The sequence below is a fragment of the Lissotriton helveticus genome, chromosome 3_2 (assembly GCF_964261635.1).
Source record: "Lissotriton helveticus chromosome 3_2, aLisHel1.1, whole genome shotgun sequence".
In the NCBI taxonomy this organism is placed as follows: domain Eukaryota; kingdom Metazoa; phylum Chordata; class Amphibia; order Caudata; family Salamandridae; genus Lissotriton; species Lissotriton helveticus.
Genome location: NC_136062.1, coordinates 384,371,973 through 384,389,243, shown reverse-complemented (window position 1 = coordinate 384,389,243; position 17,271 = coordinate 384,371,973). Strand labels below are relative to the sequence as shown.

Sequence of the window (17,271 nt, the reverse complement as noted above, 5' to 3'; positions counted from 1 at the left end):
CGCTCAAGGCTCTTGCGGGCATTCTCCTAGACACGGCTGACACCATCCAAGTCATGGGGGGTGATTTTAATGATGTGATGGATATGGGACTGGATCGTTATGGGGAGGGAGGTAGGGGAGGGACTCGGACCGCCCTGGCCCATCGGATAGCTAATTTGGGTCTCACAGCCAGTTGGCGGTGGCTACACCCTACCCAGTGTGCTTACTCCTACTACTCAGGGGCTCACAAGGTATTCTCAAGGTAAGACTACGTATTCATGTCCAGGCAGTACCTGAAGGGGGACGATATTGCGGAATATAAGGCCAGAGGGATATCAGATCACTCACCACTATGGGTGCAGACGGGTCACGTCGGGGTACTTCGGGAGCCTCCTGGCGCCTTGCGGCCTGGGACCTTCAAAAAGCAGCTATTCTGCACGGTCTGAGGGCGGACATCAAGGTCTATGTGGCAGAAAATGAGAGAACAGTGGAATCGACGGTCACCTTCTGGGAAGCCATGAAGCCGGTCCTGCGGGACAGACTGCAGAGTAGAAAGGGAGACGAACGCCGTAAGCTCCAAGCCGAGGTCACAGCCTTGGAACAGACTATCCTAACGTTGGAAAGGGATTACCAGTGCCGGAGGGATACTGGGACCCTTAGGAGATTACTGGATACCCAACGGCAGTATAGAGAACTGGTCACTAATGAGGCGAAGACCCAATCCCATGCCACTCTTCACCGTTTAAACGATGTGGGGGATAAGTCGGGCAAACTCCTGGCGTGGCTCAGTCGAAGGGAGCAGGCGGCCAGATGGGTCGAGGCCATAAGGAATGTGGAAGGGGTGCTCGTTGCCTCTGATGAGGCAATTGCTGACACTTTCGCCTCACACTACGAACTTTTCTACGCTGCTAGGGATTTAGGAACCTGCGAGGAGGCAGGCCATTACATGGCACAGACGGACCTGCCTGCATTGTCTCCTGAGGCACTCCAGGTATTGGAAGCTGATATCACAGTTGACGATATCTCAGAAGTGTTGGAACCGGCTATTTCGGGTAGGCTAAGGCTGACACCAAAGCCAGGCCGAAACCACCATTCCAGTCAGGGCAAGGAAGTCACACGCCAAGATAACCCCTGCTCACCCTCTAGGTAGCTTGGCACGAGCAGTCTAGGCTAAACTCGGAGGCGATGTGTAAAGCATTTGCGTCAGCGCACAACAGCAACAACATCCTAGGTACACCACAAAAGAGACTCCACACAAGGTTATATTAAAATAACTTTTGTATTGTCAAAACATATCAGATAGAAATTACACATGTACATTGTGCCAACTGGCACGGCAATATTCACAAGGGATTATTTACAAGACAGGGCCACATGGGCCACTGTCTGAATCAACACTTTGCAGATATAGAAATAGTTGTCAGTAATTAGAATAAAAGTATATAAACTTCACTGTAACACAAAGTAACAGTTATAGATCACATCCAGTAACTACTGGGAACAGGTAAGTACCACCTACGCAACCCTAAACCCATTAGGAGACTGTCACGCAGGGGACCAGGACCTCACTAGGACCACCTGTACTAAAAAGAACAACCTCCTAAGTATCACACCGCATTTAGGGGTCTAAGAAAGAACACATTACCCATGATGTATGAAACACATACAGAGGAGTAGTAAAGGAAAACCACCTAAGTAGCACACAGCGTTTTAGGGGGCTAAGAAAGGACACATTACCCATGATGCATAAATATACATTCAGAGGAGTAGTAAAGAAAAACACATAATGCATAAACCTACACATTCAGCGGTGTTAAGAATAAAGCACATGATGCAATAAAATTACATTCAGAGGTACCAGAATAATACCGTAGCACAATAGTCACATGATGTCTAAAAACATTCAGAGGTGCAGGAATAAGACCTGATGCGAGAAATCACATTCAGAGGTGCAAGAACCATACAATTGCGCAAAACCTACATAAGCCACCACCTGTGGCAGTCCCTAGGCCAACTGGCCTCGTTGGGGCTAGAACGCCCTGAGTCTCAATGTCAGGGGCCTAAACGATGCAGGGGCCCACTACTTGCTGGTCCCCTGGGAACACTCACAAGGGCCTAAACGTTGCAGCTGGCACTAAGTGCTGCGCAGCTGGGAAGGCCTGGCACCACTGTGCCCTCGCTGTCCCACACAGGGACTCTCTCCTGAAATTGCGCCTAAATGGTGCAGCTGCCCACTAATTGCTGGGCAGCTGGAGAATCATCAACACTGCGCCAGGGCCCTCACTGGCCCTAGAACGAACTGCGCAAAAGGTTGGAGCCACACAGGCTCTGAAACAGCTGGGGGCGTTGGAGCCATCTGGCTCTAGGAATACACCCTCCCCCAAGTCCTCAGTGGACCTTTCAAACACCTGGCCAGAGCAGATCCACACAGGCTCCGAACAAACATGCCCCCTGAGCCTAGCAGGCTCTTAGAACCACTGTGGGGTCGTTGGAGCCAAACAGGCTCTTAAACAAAATATGGCCCCTCTGAGCTTCTCTGGGCTCACGCACGTTGGGGCGACCCACTGCCAACTGGGGCCGCCCTAGATGCACCAAAGTCAATTATGCCCCTACGAGCCTCGGGGCTCGCCCAACAAGATGAGGCCCCTTGAGCCTCTCTGGGCTCTAGACTACGTTGGGGCGACCCGCTGCCAACCGGGGCCGCCCTGACTCTGTGCCCCGAAGCGGCACCAACATCCAGCAGTGTGGGCCCTCAAGAGCCCCTCGCGGGCTCTGTGACCCCAGTGGGGCGACCCACTGCCATTCGGGGCCGCCCTTACTCGGTGCCTTGACCGGCACCGCACGGAGCTTCCTCCCCCGCAGCCCTTCACTCACCGGCTCTGCTGCGGGGAAGGCTCCATCGTCGCGCCGCTCTCTGCGGCGTCCTCCCGGCTGCCGGTACCTCCCTCTCGGCTCCTAGCGAGTCCGGTCTCCCTCTCCACACGGGAGACCGGCGACGAGGCAGCCAGGCTTTTCCCCTTCTCTCGGGGCTCCCTCTTGGTCACGGGGGCCCCGCAACGGCTGCCATCTTCTCCTCGGGGCTCCCTCTGCCGAGAGGAGCCCCGTGCACCGTCGCCATCTCCCCCGCCTTCCTTCTTCTTCCTGCCGACTGCGGGGGGCGGGACTGCCGGCCGCGCTGAGATTGGCCGGCCGGCCGACCACTTCCGGGTCGCTGCGGGCAGCGCATCGGCCCTCCTCTTTAGGCAGGCAGGCGGGGAGCCACGATCCGAGGGGTGGCACCCTCGATACAAACAGCACCCAACAACAGTTGAAGCGCTATTAAGCGCTTGGGGCCAAGTAGCGCTGTAAATACAAATAAAGCGCTCTCCAGCGCTTGGGGCAATAAAGCGCTCCAAAGCGCTAGAAAAATAGGCAAAGCGCTCCCAGGCGCTAGGAAAGGCAAATAAAGCGCTCCTAAGCGCTATGGACCAGCAAAGTCTTCCAAGCAATGCAGCAGGCAAGGGGACAGTCAGGAAGGGTCCCCCAGCAGTCCATCAGCCTCCAGGGGCTGGGCAGCGCCCGCCCCGGGTAGGTTCCAGTCAGCAACAGAACAAGACAAGAACAGCCTGGAAGGGAACACAGCCACTTCTTATACACAGAAAAGGCTTTGAAGTCTTTTGAAGTCTTTGTGTAAGCGAGCCCTAAGCCCTGGGTGTATCTGGTTTCCCTCTCCTGTCAGCCTCAGGTCAGAGGTGACCGTTGGCCATCAGGAGGGAGAGGCAGCAGGGTGGGCTGACAGGCACAGCCCGGCACCACCAGAGCTCTTCCCTCCCATCCGTGACAACAGATGGGGGCCTTTCATCTACGGCTGACTCAGACCCCCTCCTCCAGGGCCCTGCAGACCCCGTCCTACTCACCAGACAGTCCATCTACCAGCAGGCCCAGGCACATCAGCCAATCACGTGCCAGCAGACTCACTACACAATTATGCCAACTTCTAAAAGTGGCGCTTCTAGACTAGCCACAGCCATGCCGCATATACCATTCTGCAGCATTCCTTCTCACGAGTTCACACATATCAAACTCGACCCTGCACTCCCCATGCATCAGGAATCTACTATGGGCATACATATTCCCCATTCATTCCTATGGGAGGGCAGGTCACTCACCATCCATACCCAGAGAGCACACGCACTTTACACTGTACCACAGTGAAAAAGTGCGCAGAGGCCTAAAATCACCAATCCAGGTTCCAAAAACAGGCTAGGAAAAAGCAAAAAGTCACGGGGTGAACCTGCCCAAAGGACCGGGTCCAACAAGAAGCTATAGCCAAACTGAGACCGGGGAAAACCCCAGGGCCGAATGGTTTCCCGGCCGAGTTTTTTAAGCGTACAGCTGACCTTTTGGGTCGACATCTTAAGGGGCTCTTCACCGGGGCTTATCAGGAACGGGGGCTCCCCCAGGACCTCTCCGTGGCCACGATTGTCCCGATACGCAAAGAGGGTAAACCGAAGGAGGAATGTGCTTCCTACCGCCCCATCTCCCTCCTCAATTCGGAGGTTAAACTTTTGGCGACTATCCTGGCGCGACGCCTGAGGTCCGTTATCCCGAACCTTGTACACCTGGACCAATCAGGTTTTTTGCGGGACAGGGCCACCAAACTGAATCTTCGACGTACTCTCAATTGGCTGCAGGAGGTGAGGGTACGGGGCGAACCGCATTGGTTTCTCTCCCTAGACGCCGAGAAGGCCTTTGACGCGGTTCACTGGCCATTCCTTAATACTGTGCTCCACAAATTCGGATTCGGTCCTAACTTCCAGCGGTGGGTCCGGCTCCTTTACACTATCCCGAATGCTAGGGTTCGGGTCAATGGAACGCTGTCCCGCGAATTCCCGATCCAGCGGGGAACCCGCCAAGGTTGCCCACTCTCCCCCCTCCTCTTTACACTCACTATAGAGGTCCTGGTAGCCAAGATACGTCAAAATGAGGGCATCTCAGGTTTTAAAAGGACCGACACGGACAGCGTACAAGAGAAGATATCACTCTATGCAGACGATGTCCTTCTATACATCACGAAACCGGAGACTACGGTACCGGAACTATTCCGGGAGCTGGAACATTATGGTAGAAGGGCGGGACACACCATTAACTGGCACAAATCTATTCTCTATGACCCGGGGGGAGGGGGACGGTGGGTTGAGTTGCCTGAATAACTATTGACGACTACGGAGGGTTTTCAATACCTCGGGATATACATCTATTTATTTTATTTTATTCAAAGTTTTATATAGCGCAAACAAGATCTTTACAGATATCAGAGCGCTTCACAGAGGTAGGGGCAACAGGAGGGTGACTAAACAGACTAATGGGAACAATATAATAATCAGAAGCATATTAGGATAGCAGTCATGTACAGATAAGATACCAATAAACAATCTGGTAGCCAGTAATATAGGACGGCGCAAAGTCATTGATCCAGCTACAATAGGGTTCAGGTAAACTTTGGCTGTAGGGATGGCTTATACCATTTTCTTAGAATTAAAGAGAACAAGGGGTGGGGGCATCAAGAGGGTGAGTAAACAAACTAGTGTGTACCATATAGTGGTCGGTAGTAGGAGAGTAGCATAAAAGGGTCGCAATCAAGTAAGGATATAATGTCAATATACAGTCAGGTAACCAATGATAAAAAGTGCAGAGTCTCTGATCCAACAACCTTAAAGTTCAGGTGAACTTGGCCATAAGGATGGTTTTCACCTCTTTCTTGAAGAATGCAGTGGAGGAGATAAGCCTGGTTTCAGGAGGGAGCGCATTCCAGATCCTGGGTGCCATTCCTGAGAAGGAGCGTTTGTATGTTTTTTCCTTCCGGAATCTACGAGGTTTCAGGAGTAGACTTTTTGCACTTCTGTTGGATCGCGAGCCTCCTGATATATACAACTTTCGAGCGAGGTAGTTGGGTGCCTTGTGGTGTATGGCCGAGTGTCATAATGGCAATTTTTAGCTGTATTCTGGCTTCAAAAGGCAGCCATTTCAGGGATTTTAAGTCTGGGGATATATGCGAGTGTTTTCTTGAGCCAGTAATGAGTCTCGCGGCAGTGTTCAGGTAGGCTCTTAGGGGTGCGGTCGTTGATAGCGGGAGTCCGCTGAGGGCCACAATTCCATAGTCTATGCGGGGGATGACTAGTGCTTGTACAGCAGTTTGGAAGTCCTTGGCCGGGAGGAAGGGTTTTAGTTTCCTCAATGTGTTGATTTGGAAGTTAGCTCCTTTCGTTGCTTTGCTAACGTGCTGCTGCATGTTGAGCTTGGCGTCAAGAGTGATGCCTAAGGATTTCGCAGAATCCACAATGGTGGGTTGGACATTGAGTGCTGTAAGGTGATTAAGCCAGATTTGGGTGGTAGTGATTTTCGCAGGAGGTGAAATCAGTAGGAACTCAGTTTTCAGAGCATTTAGTTTGAGGTGATTAACGGCCAGCCAAGATTGAGTGTTTCTAAGTGTGGAGTTCAGAAGTTTGATATCTTCCGGGGATTGTAGCTTTAGGTAAAGTTGTGTGTCATCAGCATTCATATGGAATTGTACATTGGATGCTTGGAGCAAGGTGGCGAGAGGTTCCATGACGAGGTTGAACAGTGTGGGGGAAAGGGAAGATCCTTGTGGGACGCCTAGATCGACTAGCACAGGTGAAGACAGCACATTGTTGATCTTGAACCTCTGAGACCGGTTATGTAGGAAGGACGTAAACCATTTGAGAACAGTTCCAGATAGACCCATTCTAGTGTTTAGCAACTCCAGTAGGTTCTCGTGTTTGACCGTGTCAAATGCTGAGGAGAGATCAAGAAGGATGAGGAGGCAGGAATCATTGCGATCAAGGATTTGGAGGGCGTCATCAATTATGTGCGTCATAGCCGTTTCCGTGCTATGTTTCGCTCGGAAGCCTGATTGATGAGGGTTGAGGAGATCGAACTGGTCAATGTGTTTTGTTAGCTGGAGTTGTACACATTTTTCCAGCAGTTTGGCCAGGGTGGGGATATTGGTGATAGGGCGGTAATTGTTCAGGTTAGACGGGTCAGCTGTAGGTTTCTTGAGTATAGGCGTGACTTGCCCCACCTTGAGGGAGTCTGGGATGAGACCTTGTTGGAGGGAGCTGTTGATGATTTTGGTCCAAAGTGGGAGGAGCAAGGGGATGAAGTCTTTTACAGCATTGGCAGGTAGGGGGTCTATGAGGTGATTAGAGGACTTCACGGTGCTGAGCACTTTGTGTAATGCTTCTACAGAGTAGGTGTCGAAGGACAACCATGATGCGGTATTCTTAGGTTGAGTGTTAGACATTCTGGTGTGGCTGGGGTATCGGCTTATGTCATTGATGAGGTCACTTCTCATGTTGTCGGTCTTTAATTTAAAGAAAGTAGAAAAGTCTTCGTAGTGTGGGGTATCGCTTGTTGTGCTGTTTGATTGTTAGGTTTGTGTCCTGGTTTGAGTATTGATTAGTTCGAACAGTTTTTTTGGCCTGTTTTTTGCTTGGTCCAGCTGGAGGCTAAAGAAGTCAGACTTCGCGCGCTTTATTTTCCGAAAGTAGGCATTTCTCTTGTTTTTAAGGGTTTTGAGATGCAGTGAAGAGGGGTCAGATCTCCAGGTGCGCTCTGCCAGACGCATAGCACGCCTATCATCATTGAGCCTGCCGTCATACCAGGGGTTTGAGTTCTTGGTGGAGACTCTCTTCAGTTGCAGTGGGGTGGCTTCGTTGACTATTGAGTTCATAGAGCCAAGGTAATGATCGGTCAGTGATTGAACATCTGAGGCGTCCGAAGGGGGAAGGAGGAGATTGCAGATGTGGGGAGGCAGGGAGTTGGGGTTAAGATTCTTCATGTCCCTTTTCCAGATCTTGGATTCGGTAGGTTGAGCCGGGTTAAGTTTAACTTTTTCGTTGATAAAGAAGGTGATAATGTGGTGGTCTGACCAGTCACAGGGTTGGATCGCCTCCAGTTGGGTAGAGTCCTCTTTGGCGATGATGAGATCGAGTATCGAGCCTTTGTCGTGTGTTGGTCTGTTGCATATTTGGGTTAAGGAAAGTTTTGAGACTATTCACCACTGCGTCTTTCTGATCGTTCCAGTGGAGATTAAAGTCACCCAGGTAGACTTGAGTAATCTGCCGACCGGCATTGGAAGTGATCGTGTCCATGAGTTGTTGGGTGAAGGTGAGGTTGTCCCCAGGTGGGTGATAAATGAGATGTAAGGCACAAACTTGTTTGCCCTCGCTGGCGATCTCGAGGCAGAGGAGTTCACAGGAAGTAAGGGAGGGGGAGGTGGCGTTTTCTTAACAGAGAGGTCAGGCCTGTCAAGTCTAATGATGTGATATTTGGATCACGTTGGATAAGACTATATCGTTCCAAAAGAATTTGGAACGGATTATCGTGAGCTCGGTGGCAGACATGGACCGCTGGAGGCAGCTCCCACTCACATTATTAGGTAGAGCGGCGATGTATAAGATCATTCTGCCAAAATTTCTGTACGCACTACAAAATGAATATTACCCGCTTCCTGCCTCGGTACTTACCAAAATTCACTCTGACTTGAGATCCTTCCTGTGGTTGGGCAAGCAACCTAGGGTGGCCCTGACCACACTTCAAAGGCATCAATATAGTGGGGGGGATTTAGCTTCCTAATTTGGAGGCTTACTACTGGGCGGAACAGATGACACCGATTAATGAATGGTTTCATGCCTCAGCGGACCACCCAACCTATGCCCTGGAAAGGCCGAAATTGTCGTCAAGAAACCTACTGTACTACCTATACGGAGGCTCTAGACGGGCACCGCTATTGCCTGCCACTACTCTCACACTCGACACGTGGACCAGGGCCACGAGACGCATCGGATGGGAAAAGAAGCCTACTCGGCAGACGCCGCTGTGGCATTGCCTGTGGCTGCCGGAACTCCACAAGCTACGGGGATGGGACGACATAGGCATCTCCACAATAGGAGATGTGATCGCCAACGGGGAGCTGAAATCTTTTCAAGCCCTTAGGACAGAATTCGGGCTTCACCCCTCCCAACTCTTTAAATATACACAGCTACGACATGCCTGGCGAGCACAGAAAGTCCCCCTCACTGATATCCCTGAATATGCGTCTTTAGAAGGACGGCTCCTCCAGGAGCAGATCCCTGGGAAGGCGGTTTCCCTCACCTACAAAACCTTAACCAACCATATGTTGGGCGATCTGGTGAAGCTTCGACGCACTTGGGAGGGTGAGCTGGGAGGCATGGAGGACCTAGACTGGGAGATAGTGTTAATGCATCCCCGGGAAGTGGCAATTAAATCCAGACTACACCTCATTCAATTCAATGTGCTACACAGGACCTATTATGATAGGAGGAGACTTCATAGAATGGGGAAAGTGGAAGATGCACGCTGCCTTAGGGGCTGCCAGCAGGAAGGGGATTTTTTTTCACACAATATGGACATCCAGACGTACTGGAGACACATCTTTACAGAACTAGGAGAGGTTTTGGAGACCCCGCTCCAGTGTGAACCCCAGCTGACACTCCTGGGCATGACCAACGAGGTAGACCTGCCGCGCCCACTCCTCATTTTCTTAGTACTGGCACTAGTAGTGGCTAAAAGGGATATTGCAAAATACTGGGGGTCTCCCGATCCGCCGGGACTGGAGGAATGGAGAAGAGGGTTGGACCTATATATGGCAGCCGAGAGAGACGTATAAAGCATGGGGGTGCCCGAAAAAATTTAGAAAGGTGTGGACCTAATGGCGGCACTTTCATGGGTTGGATGGGGGATTGTGAGAGCCCGGACCATTTAGGACTGGGCATTCCCAATGTTGAAAGGCGGATGGAGTTACGTCGGGTGGGAAGTGTTACATTTACTTGATGCTTTATCGGGAGGGGCTACTTCGAAACTGTGTGACACTGTGACAGACAGTTTTTCTTTTTTTTTTTGGTGGCTATGAGATGGATAGGACGAGACATGGGTGTGTTTGTACTGCTGATTCTTGACTATTTTGTTTAGTTCTTGCTGCACTGCAATGTTAAGGGGGTGGGAGGGGTTAAACAAAGTGAAAAGCGGATACCCAGAGTGGTTCTTGAGTGCATACGATTGCTTGTGAATTTGTATCTCCAGCGCAATGAAGTTAACTGCCCCCCGACATTCGGGGTGTGGGCTAAACGGCCGTGTGAAATCTTATTGCTATTATTATGTGCCGCAATGACGACTAACTGGAGTACTGTTTGAAGGTGGGAATTTTCTGTGTATCTGCAAATAAAAATTTTTAAAAAACAAAAAAAAGAAGGGAAGTCTGCGATCTCAAATTGGTTCATATTCTCTAAAGATGTACTAGATGCTCAGCGAAGACCAGTTTCATGGCAGTCTGTTGATGGAGTAGTGCTAGAGTACACTCTAACTTGCTGGAAAAACTGAAAAGTGAGCCAGGTGACACCCCATCTGAAGGAAACACACTACTATCGATACATCGAAGTAGATTACTTGACGTACAAATTCAATCTTAATATGTTGCGCCTCTCCCTAGAGTCAAAAGCTTAGGCATGATCTGAACAGACATGACATTTCTGTTCTAACTACATAGGCAAAGAGGAACCTTGTATCCAAATCTGAACTAAGCTCTTCCCTGTGTCACTGGGCCAAATATCAATTTTCAACAGTGAAACATGTCTGGACTAAAATTAAAAAATAGAAAAAACTGGGTTGACACACGAAGGATACTGGCAAACAAGCTGACATTAATCTTAGATGTCTGACCGAGACCCCCAGCTACATTCTCCTCTAATGGATAATAAATATAGGAGACTAGTTGGCATCGTTTTGGAGGGAAAAAATGCTAGTTTGTTCCCTTGGACATTAGGAGAGGGGACTACTATATCTTGGCACAATACATATTAGTATGTTTGATCTCCAGGTGCTATCATTATAACTATGGAATACTGTGAAAGTTATCCCGGTGGCCTCTGTATTGCTTTGGTAATACTACTACATACAACTTTAAAGAATTCTTATGGAGACCCAATAAAGTTTGCCCTGAATGCGCTGTCACACGTCCTAGTACTGCAACATGATCCGTTATTTCACATAAAATCTTGCCTGCTGTATACTACCAATGTGGATTCAAAAATAACCCAATGTGCAAATTGAAAGGACTTTACCAACAGCTGTTTTTTCCCATAACACATTGCCTTACATGTCTCATCTAACACCGTAAAGCTTTCAGTATTCTTTAATCCTAGTGCACCCCCTAAGTGAATCTGTATACCTGGGGACACCTAGTAGATAGTGGCTTTATTATTAAATGATATATTTTCGGTCGGCCTACGGAGTTCGTGAAATGTTTGTACCCGTCCTTCCCAAAAACAGCAAATTATCCTACCTTTTTTTTAGTTGAACACTGATTAGGACCTTTATGTATGAACCCAAATCATTCAGTATGTCATGGAACCCTGCTCTTCTTAGCAGTCATTTCTGCAAGATTATTTGCTGATTTCCTCAATCGCTGCATTTTATATTGTAAATGCATTAGAATGGAGACTTCAGGTGTTGGAGCGAACTATTGACTTCCTTCAGCAATGCCATTAAACCTCAATCATTGTCTGAATAAGAGTTGGATACCTTCCACAAGATATGCATTGCACCACTTTAGAATGTTACTTTCCCATTAGAAAGTGGGATATTCTCCTGGAAGTCTGGAGACCAAGCTGTTTAATTTACTAGCATTCTGTAATGGATAATCCAAGCAGTGCCCATCACATATTATACCAGGGTAATACATTGGCTGCTTTTCTAGCCTTAATTCAAACATTCGAATCTATGAAGTATTCACAGCTGTGGAAGGAGGTCATCTATGAAGTATTCACAGCTGTGGAAGGAGGTCACCTTTAACAAATTGCCAGAAGGACCATCTATATTGCAGACCAGATTCAGTTTCTTCAATTCTTTTTATGCAGCTCTTGCGCCTCATTCTTTATGAAGCTCTAGTAGAATTGAAGTTTTAGCTTAATAAACCTGCGCTATGGAAACTGGAGTACAGAGCCACTTCCACGTTATGTGATCCAGAGTGTGGATCACATAACGAGATGGGTAGCCTGCTCGGGGTGTAAAGCAGAAGCAGTATTAAGAGAGTATATTTCCACTGTTTAGCATTTACCAATGAGAATTCCCAGCCTGACAAAGTGTAGTATCTCAGACATTTGAAATTATCAAAGATACCAAAGCCGGAGACCTGTGTATAGTATTTAATTATTTTTTAATCACAAATCCCCATTGCATCTTTTGAACAAGATTAAGAATAGCAGACATTCCCAGTGAGGACTATCTTTGAGTGGACCGCTCGTGTGCAACTGTGTAATCATGGCCAGTGATCAGGTCACGTCCCAGGAATGTGCATAAGTGATTATTATGAGGGCACAGGGGTTCTGGTTTTTCATTTTTCAGAGCTTCACATTTCTGTAATGTTCTCTGCACGTCATTGCGCACAAATAGGGCAAATGTGGGGACCTTAGGGCAGAAAAGTTTGAAACTGCCTTTAATCTTCTATCATAAACATGTTTGGAGGCTTATGGTCTTGAAATATTTCAAAATTAATGATGGTATCATGTTGCCAGTTTTTAAAACCTACTTTTAAAGGCCTGCGGAAATTTAAAGTAGCAGAGGTTGGGAGTAGGGTTGTCGCCTATGTTTGTAAAGTGTTTAACTCTGATTTTGTTAGCCTTAAAGTGCTTAGTCGCCTGCAGTCCCTTAGCATCTATGGGAAGGGCATCCTATCATGAGTATCATTAGATAGAAGTACTATTACAGGGAAGTAACTTGTTCGACTTCAAAGATGAAGTCTTGTTGCAGTTCCTGAGAATTTGACATGTTTGAGTCCGTATCCGTATACTTATAGTCCCTTCTCTCATCAAGGTTATTAACTCGCTTCAGCAACAGCCGCAAGCTACTTCTCCTTCGATTCCTGAAACTCTCACACTATGTCCGGTGGTCCAGCCAGATCCAGTAGTAAGAAAGCAACGAGTACAAGACCTTATGGCACAAATGCAGGGTCCTTATAACTTTATGCAGGTGGGTTTTTTGTTTAACTGCAATAAAAATTGTAACAATTGGTATCTGCCTGATATTGATGCAGGTCGTGTCCTTCTAATGTCCTTGCAGGATTCCATGTTGGAGTTTGAGAATCAGAACATTGACCCAGCTATTGTGTCTGCCCAACCAATGAACCCCTCACAAAGTATGGATTTAACACAGATGGTCTGCCCTCCAGGTAAGTACTCTAAGCCCTTAATGTGTGCCTTTCTGATCTCAAATATGTACAGACCTTGATATTTCGCTTGCTCACAGTTATCCATTGATGTTTGACTGTAGCGTGTGGGCAGTTTGATCTTGTATGATTAGAACTGATTAGGCTTTTAACACAATGTTAACATTCACACGATAAACCCATGCTGCCATCTAGTGGGTATATGTGGTACATGTAGTCTATTTTAAGTCGAAGCCTGCCAGACACCACCACTATCTAATTGTGAAAGACTTACTGAGGACATGTTGAAAGCAGCACCACCCATTTCTCTTGATTTCTATTAGGTATTTTTGTTTTAGCTCTGCGATCTGTTCCATGTTACTCTTGTGGGGTGTAGCCTCTTTGCCATTTCTCTGATTGGCTCATTGTATCCTCCCACAACTGTCTACTTTTCAGAAAAAAAAGATTTGCATGCCCTTCACACATCTCCCGGCACATTTCATTTCATAACATGAAAACAGTCAATTTCCACATATTTGCCCTAAGAGCCACTCTCCCATGCACTTTAAGTCCATGTTGCGCTCATTCACTTCCACCACGTTGCTATCTCACTATAAATCCCTACTCACGCTATTGGTCTCCCCAGCCTGGGCATCTCTATTGCTCTCGCCTGCTCTTTGCGATTCTGTCCTGGGCTTTTTTCTTGTCTGGGCTGCAGTTCCTAGTCATGTGGCTGAAATTTGTGTCTAGGATGTACATCTGGGTCAGTCCCTTGGCTTCCCTCCAATAATGACCTGAAGTCTGTGGGGTGTGAAATTAGTCCTATTGGCATAGTTAAAAGGGGTGTATTTAGTTAGGCCTCATCTTCCTGGAAACCCTCTTGGGTTATATCAGGATCCTGCACCACTCAGAGTCTTTGAGCTCTTGCCCCATCGACCTCAGAGTGCCTCTATTGGCTTCTGACCCATTTCCAATAATGACAGGAAAAAACGTTTCTCCAGATGCCATGCGGCGCCCATGGACACCAGCAGTTATAGAACTGTATGTCTCGCTGGTTCATTTCGATCTCCCGACCATAAGTCCCTGAAGGTTTGCGCCAGTGCTTTGTTTGTTAAAAATTGATCCAGGGTAAGTCATATTGAGTCACCAAGTTCAACAGGATCAGTGTGCCCAGCTGGTTAAGCACCAATCCAGCCTCCGTCCAGGCAGATAATTGTATATTATAGTCTCAAGAAACCGCTGTTGCACCTTTCTTTTAGCACACCTGTGCTTTGGATTTATTCTCTCTATTTACTTCAGTCAAGAGGAACACCACGGTAGACTATTGAGAAATCCCAGAAAACAATGCCCTGTAATGTAACTACAGCGGTACAAAAGGGGGTGGTGATGGACGGAGCATCTGAATTAATCAAACACTCACACCCAGTCAAAAGATCTGGGTTTGATCCATCACCGTTCTTTAGCCCACTCTGCCACCCCAGTTCAGACATGGCCATATGCAAATCAGTTTGACCCTGTGCCTCATGGGAACAGTCCAGCCCGTACTGCCAAGCCTTGCCTTCCCTGGACCGGATACAAGCTTCCGAGGACCGGTTTCTGGCATTACAGCTGTCTTCAGCCCGGCTTGCTTGAATCCAGTGGCAAAGTGAGCAAGGGACTCACATCTGAGCATACCCTGCCACACTTATGGCGGCCAAAGCGGTACAAAAGGGGGTGGTGATGGACGGAGCATCTGAATCAATCAAACACTCACACCCAGTCAAAAGATCTGGGTGTGAGTGTTTGATTGGTCCAGATGCTCCGTCCATCACCACCCCCTTTTGTACCACTTTGTAATAAACCCAGATCTGTTGACTGGGTGTGAGTGTTTGATTGGTTCAGATGCTCCCCTCTGTAATGCAACTGGCACCCTGAGTATTTTATAGGTATTGATATAATAATTTAGCAGTATAGCACTCTTCGTGCCCATATAATCGAAAGTGCTCCTTCATTGTACACTGTTTTTAGGTTTTGCCTGGCGTTTACTGCGCAAGCAGTATTGCACAGGCGAAAACTTTTGTTTAGAAGTATGGAGCTTTCTCCCGCCTCTGTCTACCATTGGCTAGCCATTACAAATAACAAGGGAGGGAGGGAGAGGAGAAGTGGATCCTGTCTCTCCTAACGTTATGCATAAACAAAAGAGAATCCACAAAATGGGACAGGGTGGACCCTACAATGGAGGGGAGCACCCAGTGTGGTTTAAATACCCCTCACACACCAAAAGGCCCCTTGGTGTCATGCTTCATCATCGGGGTCTTCGCAAACCTCTACGGAATGCGGCGTGCTACGACTCACGGCTACGCAGGAGCACTGTAAGGTGAGCTATGTGTAAACGTGTGTGAGGGTAGGAAAATGTGAGTGAAGGTGAAGAGAAAGGTTTAAAAAATACCTGGCTCGTGGGCTAACACAAAAATATTTTATTTAAACCCCGGCTGGTATTGTTAAAAAGTGCAAGGGTGGCGGCCTTTACTAGTTAGGGTAAGGCAACCTCACAAGTGCGTCGTCAACATGTTTCGGAGTAAAGAACTCCTTCAGGACAAGGATATGCACTAAGTATCCCCACCTTACTCACATGGATGTAGATTTAAAAGTGTGCTCTACAAAAATAAGTCTAGGTGTAATGTACCTATCAAATTGATACAAGTTCGTTGCGCCCAATTGGCGAGAAATAGGAACCTGTGAAGGAACAAAAAGGCAGAATAAACCATATTGTCACAATGGGTGTGGAATCACACTACAGGGTAAAAAAGAACCCAGTGTTGGTCCAGGAACCCTAGAAAAAATGTAAAAGAACGTATAAAAAACAGACACACATGGACAGGGACACACATTATTAGTCTCTGAAAAGACATCAGGTATCACACTATGGAATATAAGGCATGCTGTAAGTAAAAGTGTGGCTTACTTATGATCACCAGTTTAATAACCTCATGAGCCCGATGCGTGATATTGGGGGTCAGCTGTCCTGCCTACTGTGGCGACCTAGAGAATGTTTAAGCATTTAGGTAGTTAGATTTGCTGATCTTAGACCCAGATCTAGGTAGGAAGAGACACCCTGTATCAACATTTGAACTCACGGTTACAGCATAGCCTGCTCGACTTCCTCCCCTCAACGTGGCTCCGACGAAGTGTCAGTTCAATGGGAGGTTTAGCGTTTATATATTATCAAGGTAATTGAATAATTGCCCCAAAATTGAAAACGGGAGATGCCCAAACAAGGATATGTATCCATCGTTTTCCCGGTATTGCGCGAGAAAGCAGGGCACGACCAGGATTGAACTGAGCCTGCGTGAAGACATGGACACTACCCGTCGGTACATGCATACGGCGGTAGTGTCTCAGGCAGGGCTCAGCAGTGCGAGGGCCATCCTCATGCGTACGGGATGAGAATTGCAAGAAGACACGCGCGTGCAATAGCAGTGTCTCTGACTAAAACCAGCCCGATTGTTTAGCGCATGCGCAAGTCGGGGTTATATTGTTGTTGCCACTTTGAATAAAAGATATCTCCGAACATCCTAGGCTCTTAGAGTTTGTTGTAAAGGCAGATAACCAACAGTATGAGGAAATTAACGCGCCTTACTTCTATCATCCAGTGGGAGGGACATGAGATAGAAGTATAAAAATATTTTCATAAATTTACTTATAGAAATTATTATTGGCGGCGCTACTTAGATGGAATTAATATCAGAACTGTGTAGGTCTTTCTAGCCTGGTTTAAATGTTACACACCCGCGGTTTAGCAGATTAATGCGCCTCAGTTCTACCCAACATAGTTGAATATGCGTGGGAAGAGGGGCCATGAGATGAAAGTTAAATGGGCTGAAGCCTATTGTAATAGGACATAAAGGTACATTTAGCTGGAGTCGTAGAGACCAATAGATTTCATTCCATCAACGTAATTGGCTCCATGGGATGGAGTCATTAAGCCCATTCACATCTGAGCCCAGACGGAAAACCCATCTCTGCTCCTTCTCGAACAGGCCCTTGTCAGAAGGAAGTTGCTCAATCACTGTCCAATGTATTTCGTTCAC

General features: G+C 47.7%; 1 protein-coding gene across 14 annotated transcripts in view; it reads left to right on the top strand.

Annotated features, from left to right (window-relative positions):
• The window catches only part of CAPRIN1 (cell cycle associated protein 1), a 568,063-nt gene that overhangs the window by 294,900 nt on the left and 255,892 nt on the right, over positions 1 to 17,271 (top strand). For all 14 annotated transcript variants that reach the window (XR_013609671.1, XR_013609672.1, XR_013609670.1 and 11 more), the window contains exons 10-11: positions 12,871 to 13,026; positions 13,117 to 13,225. Coding sequence is in view for 11 of the 14 variants with exons in the window: in XM_078684260.1 (XP_078540386.1) it covers positions 12,871 to 13,026; positions 13,117 to 13,225 (265 nt within the window). In the remaining 3 variants the exon portion in view is untranslated. The remainder of the gene's footprint in view (positions 1 to 12,870; positions 13,027 to 13,116; positions 13,226 to 17,271) is intronic.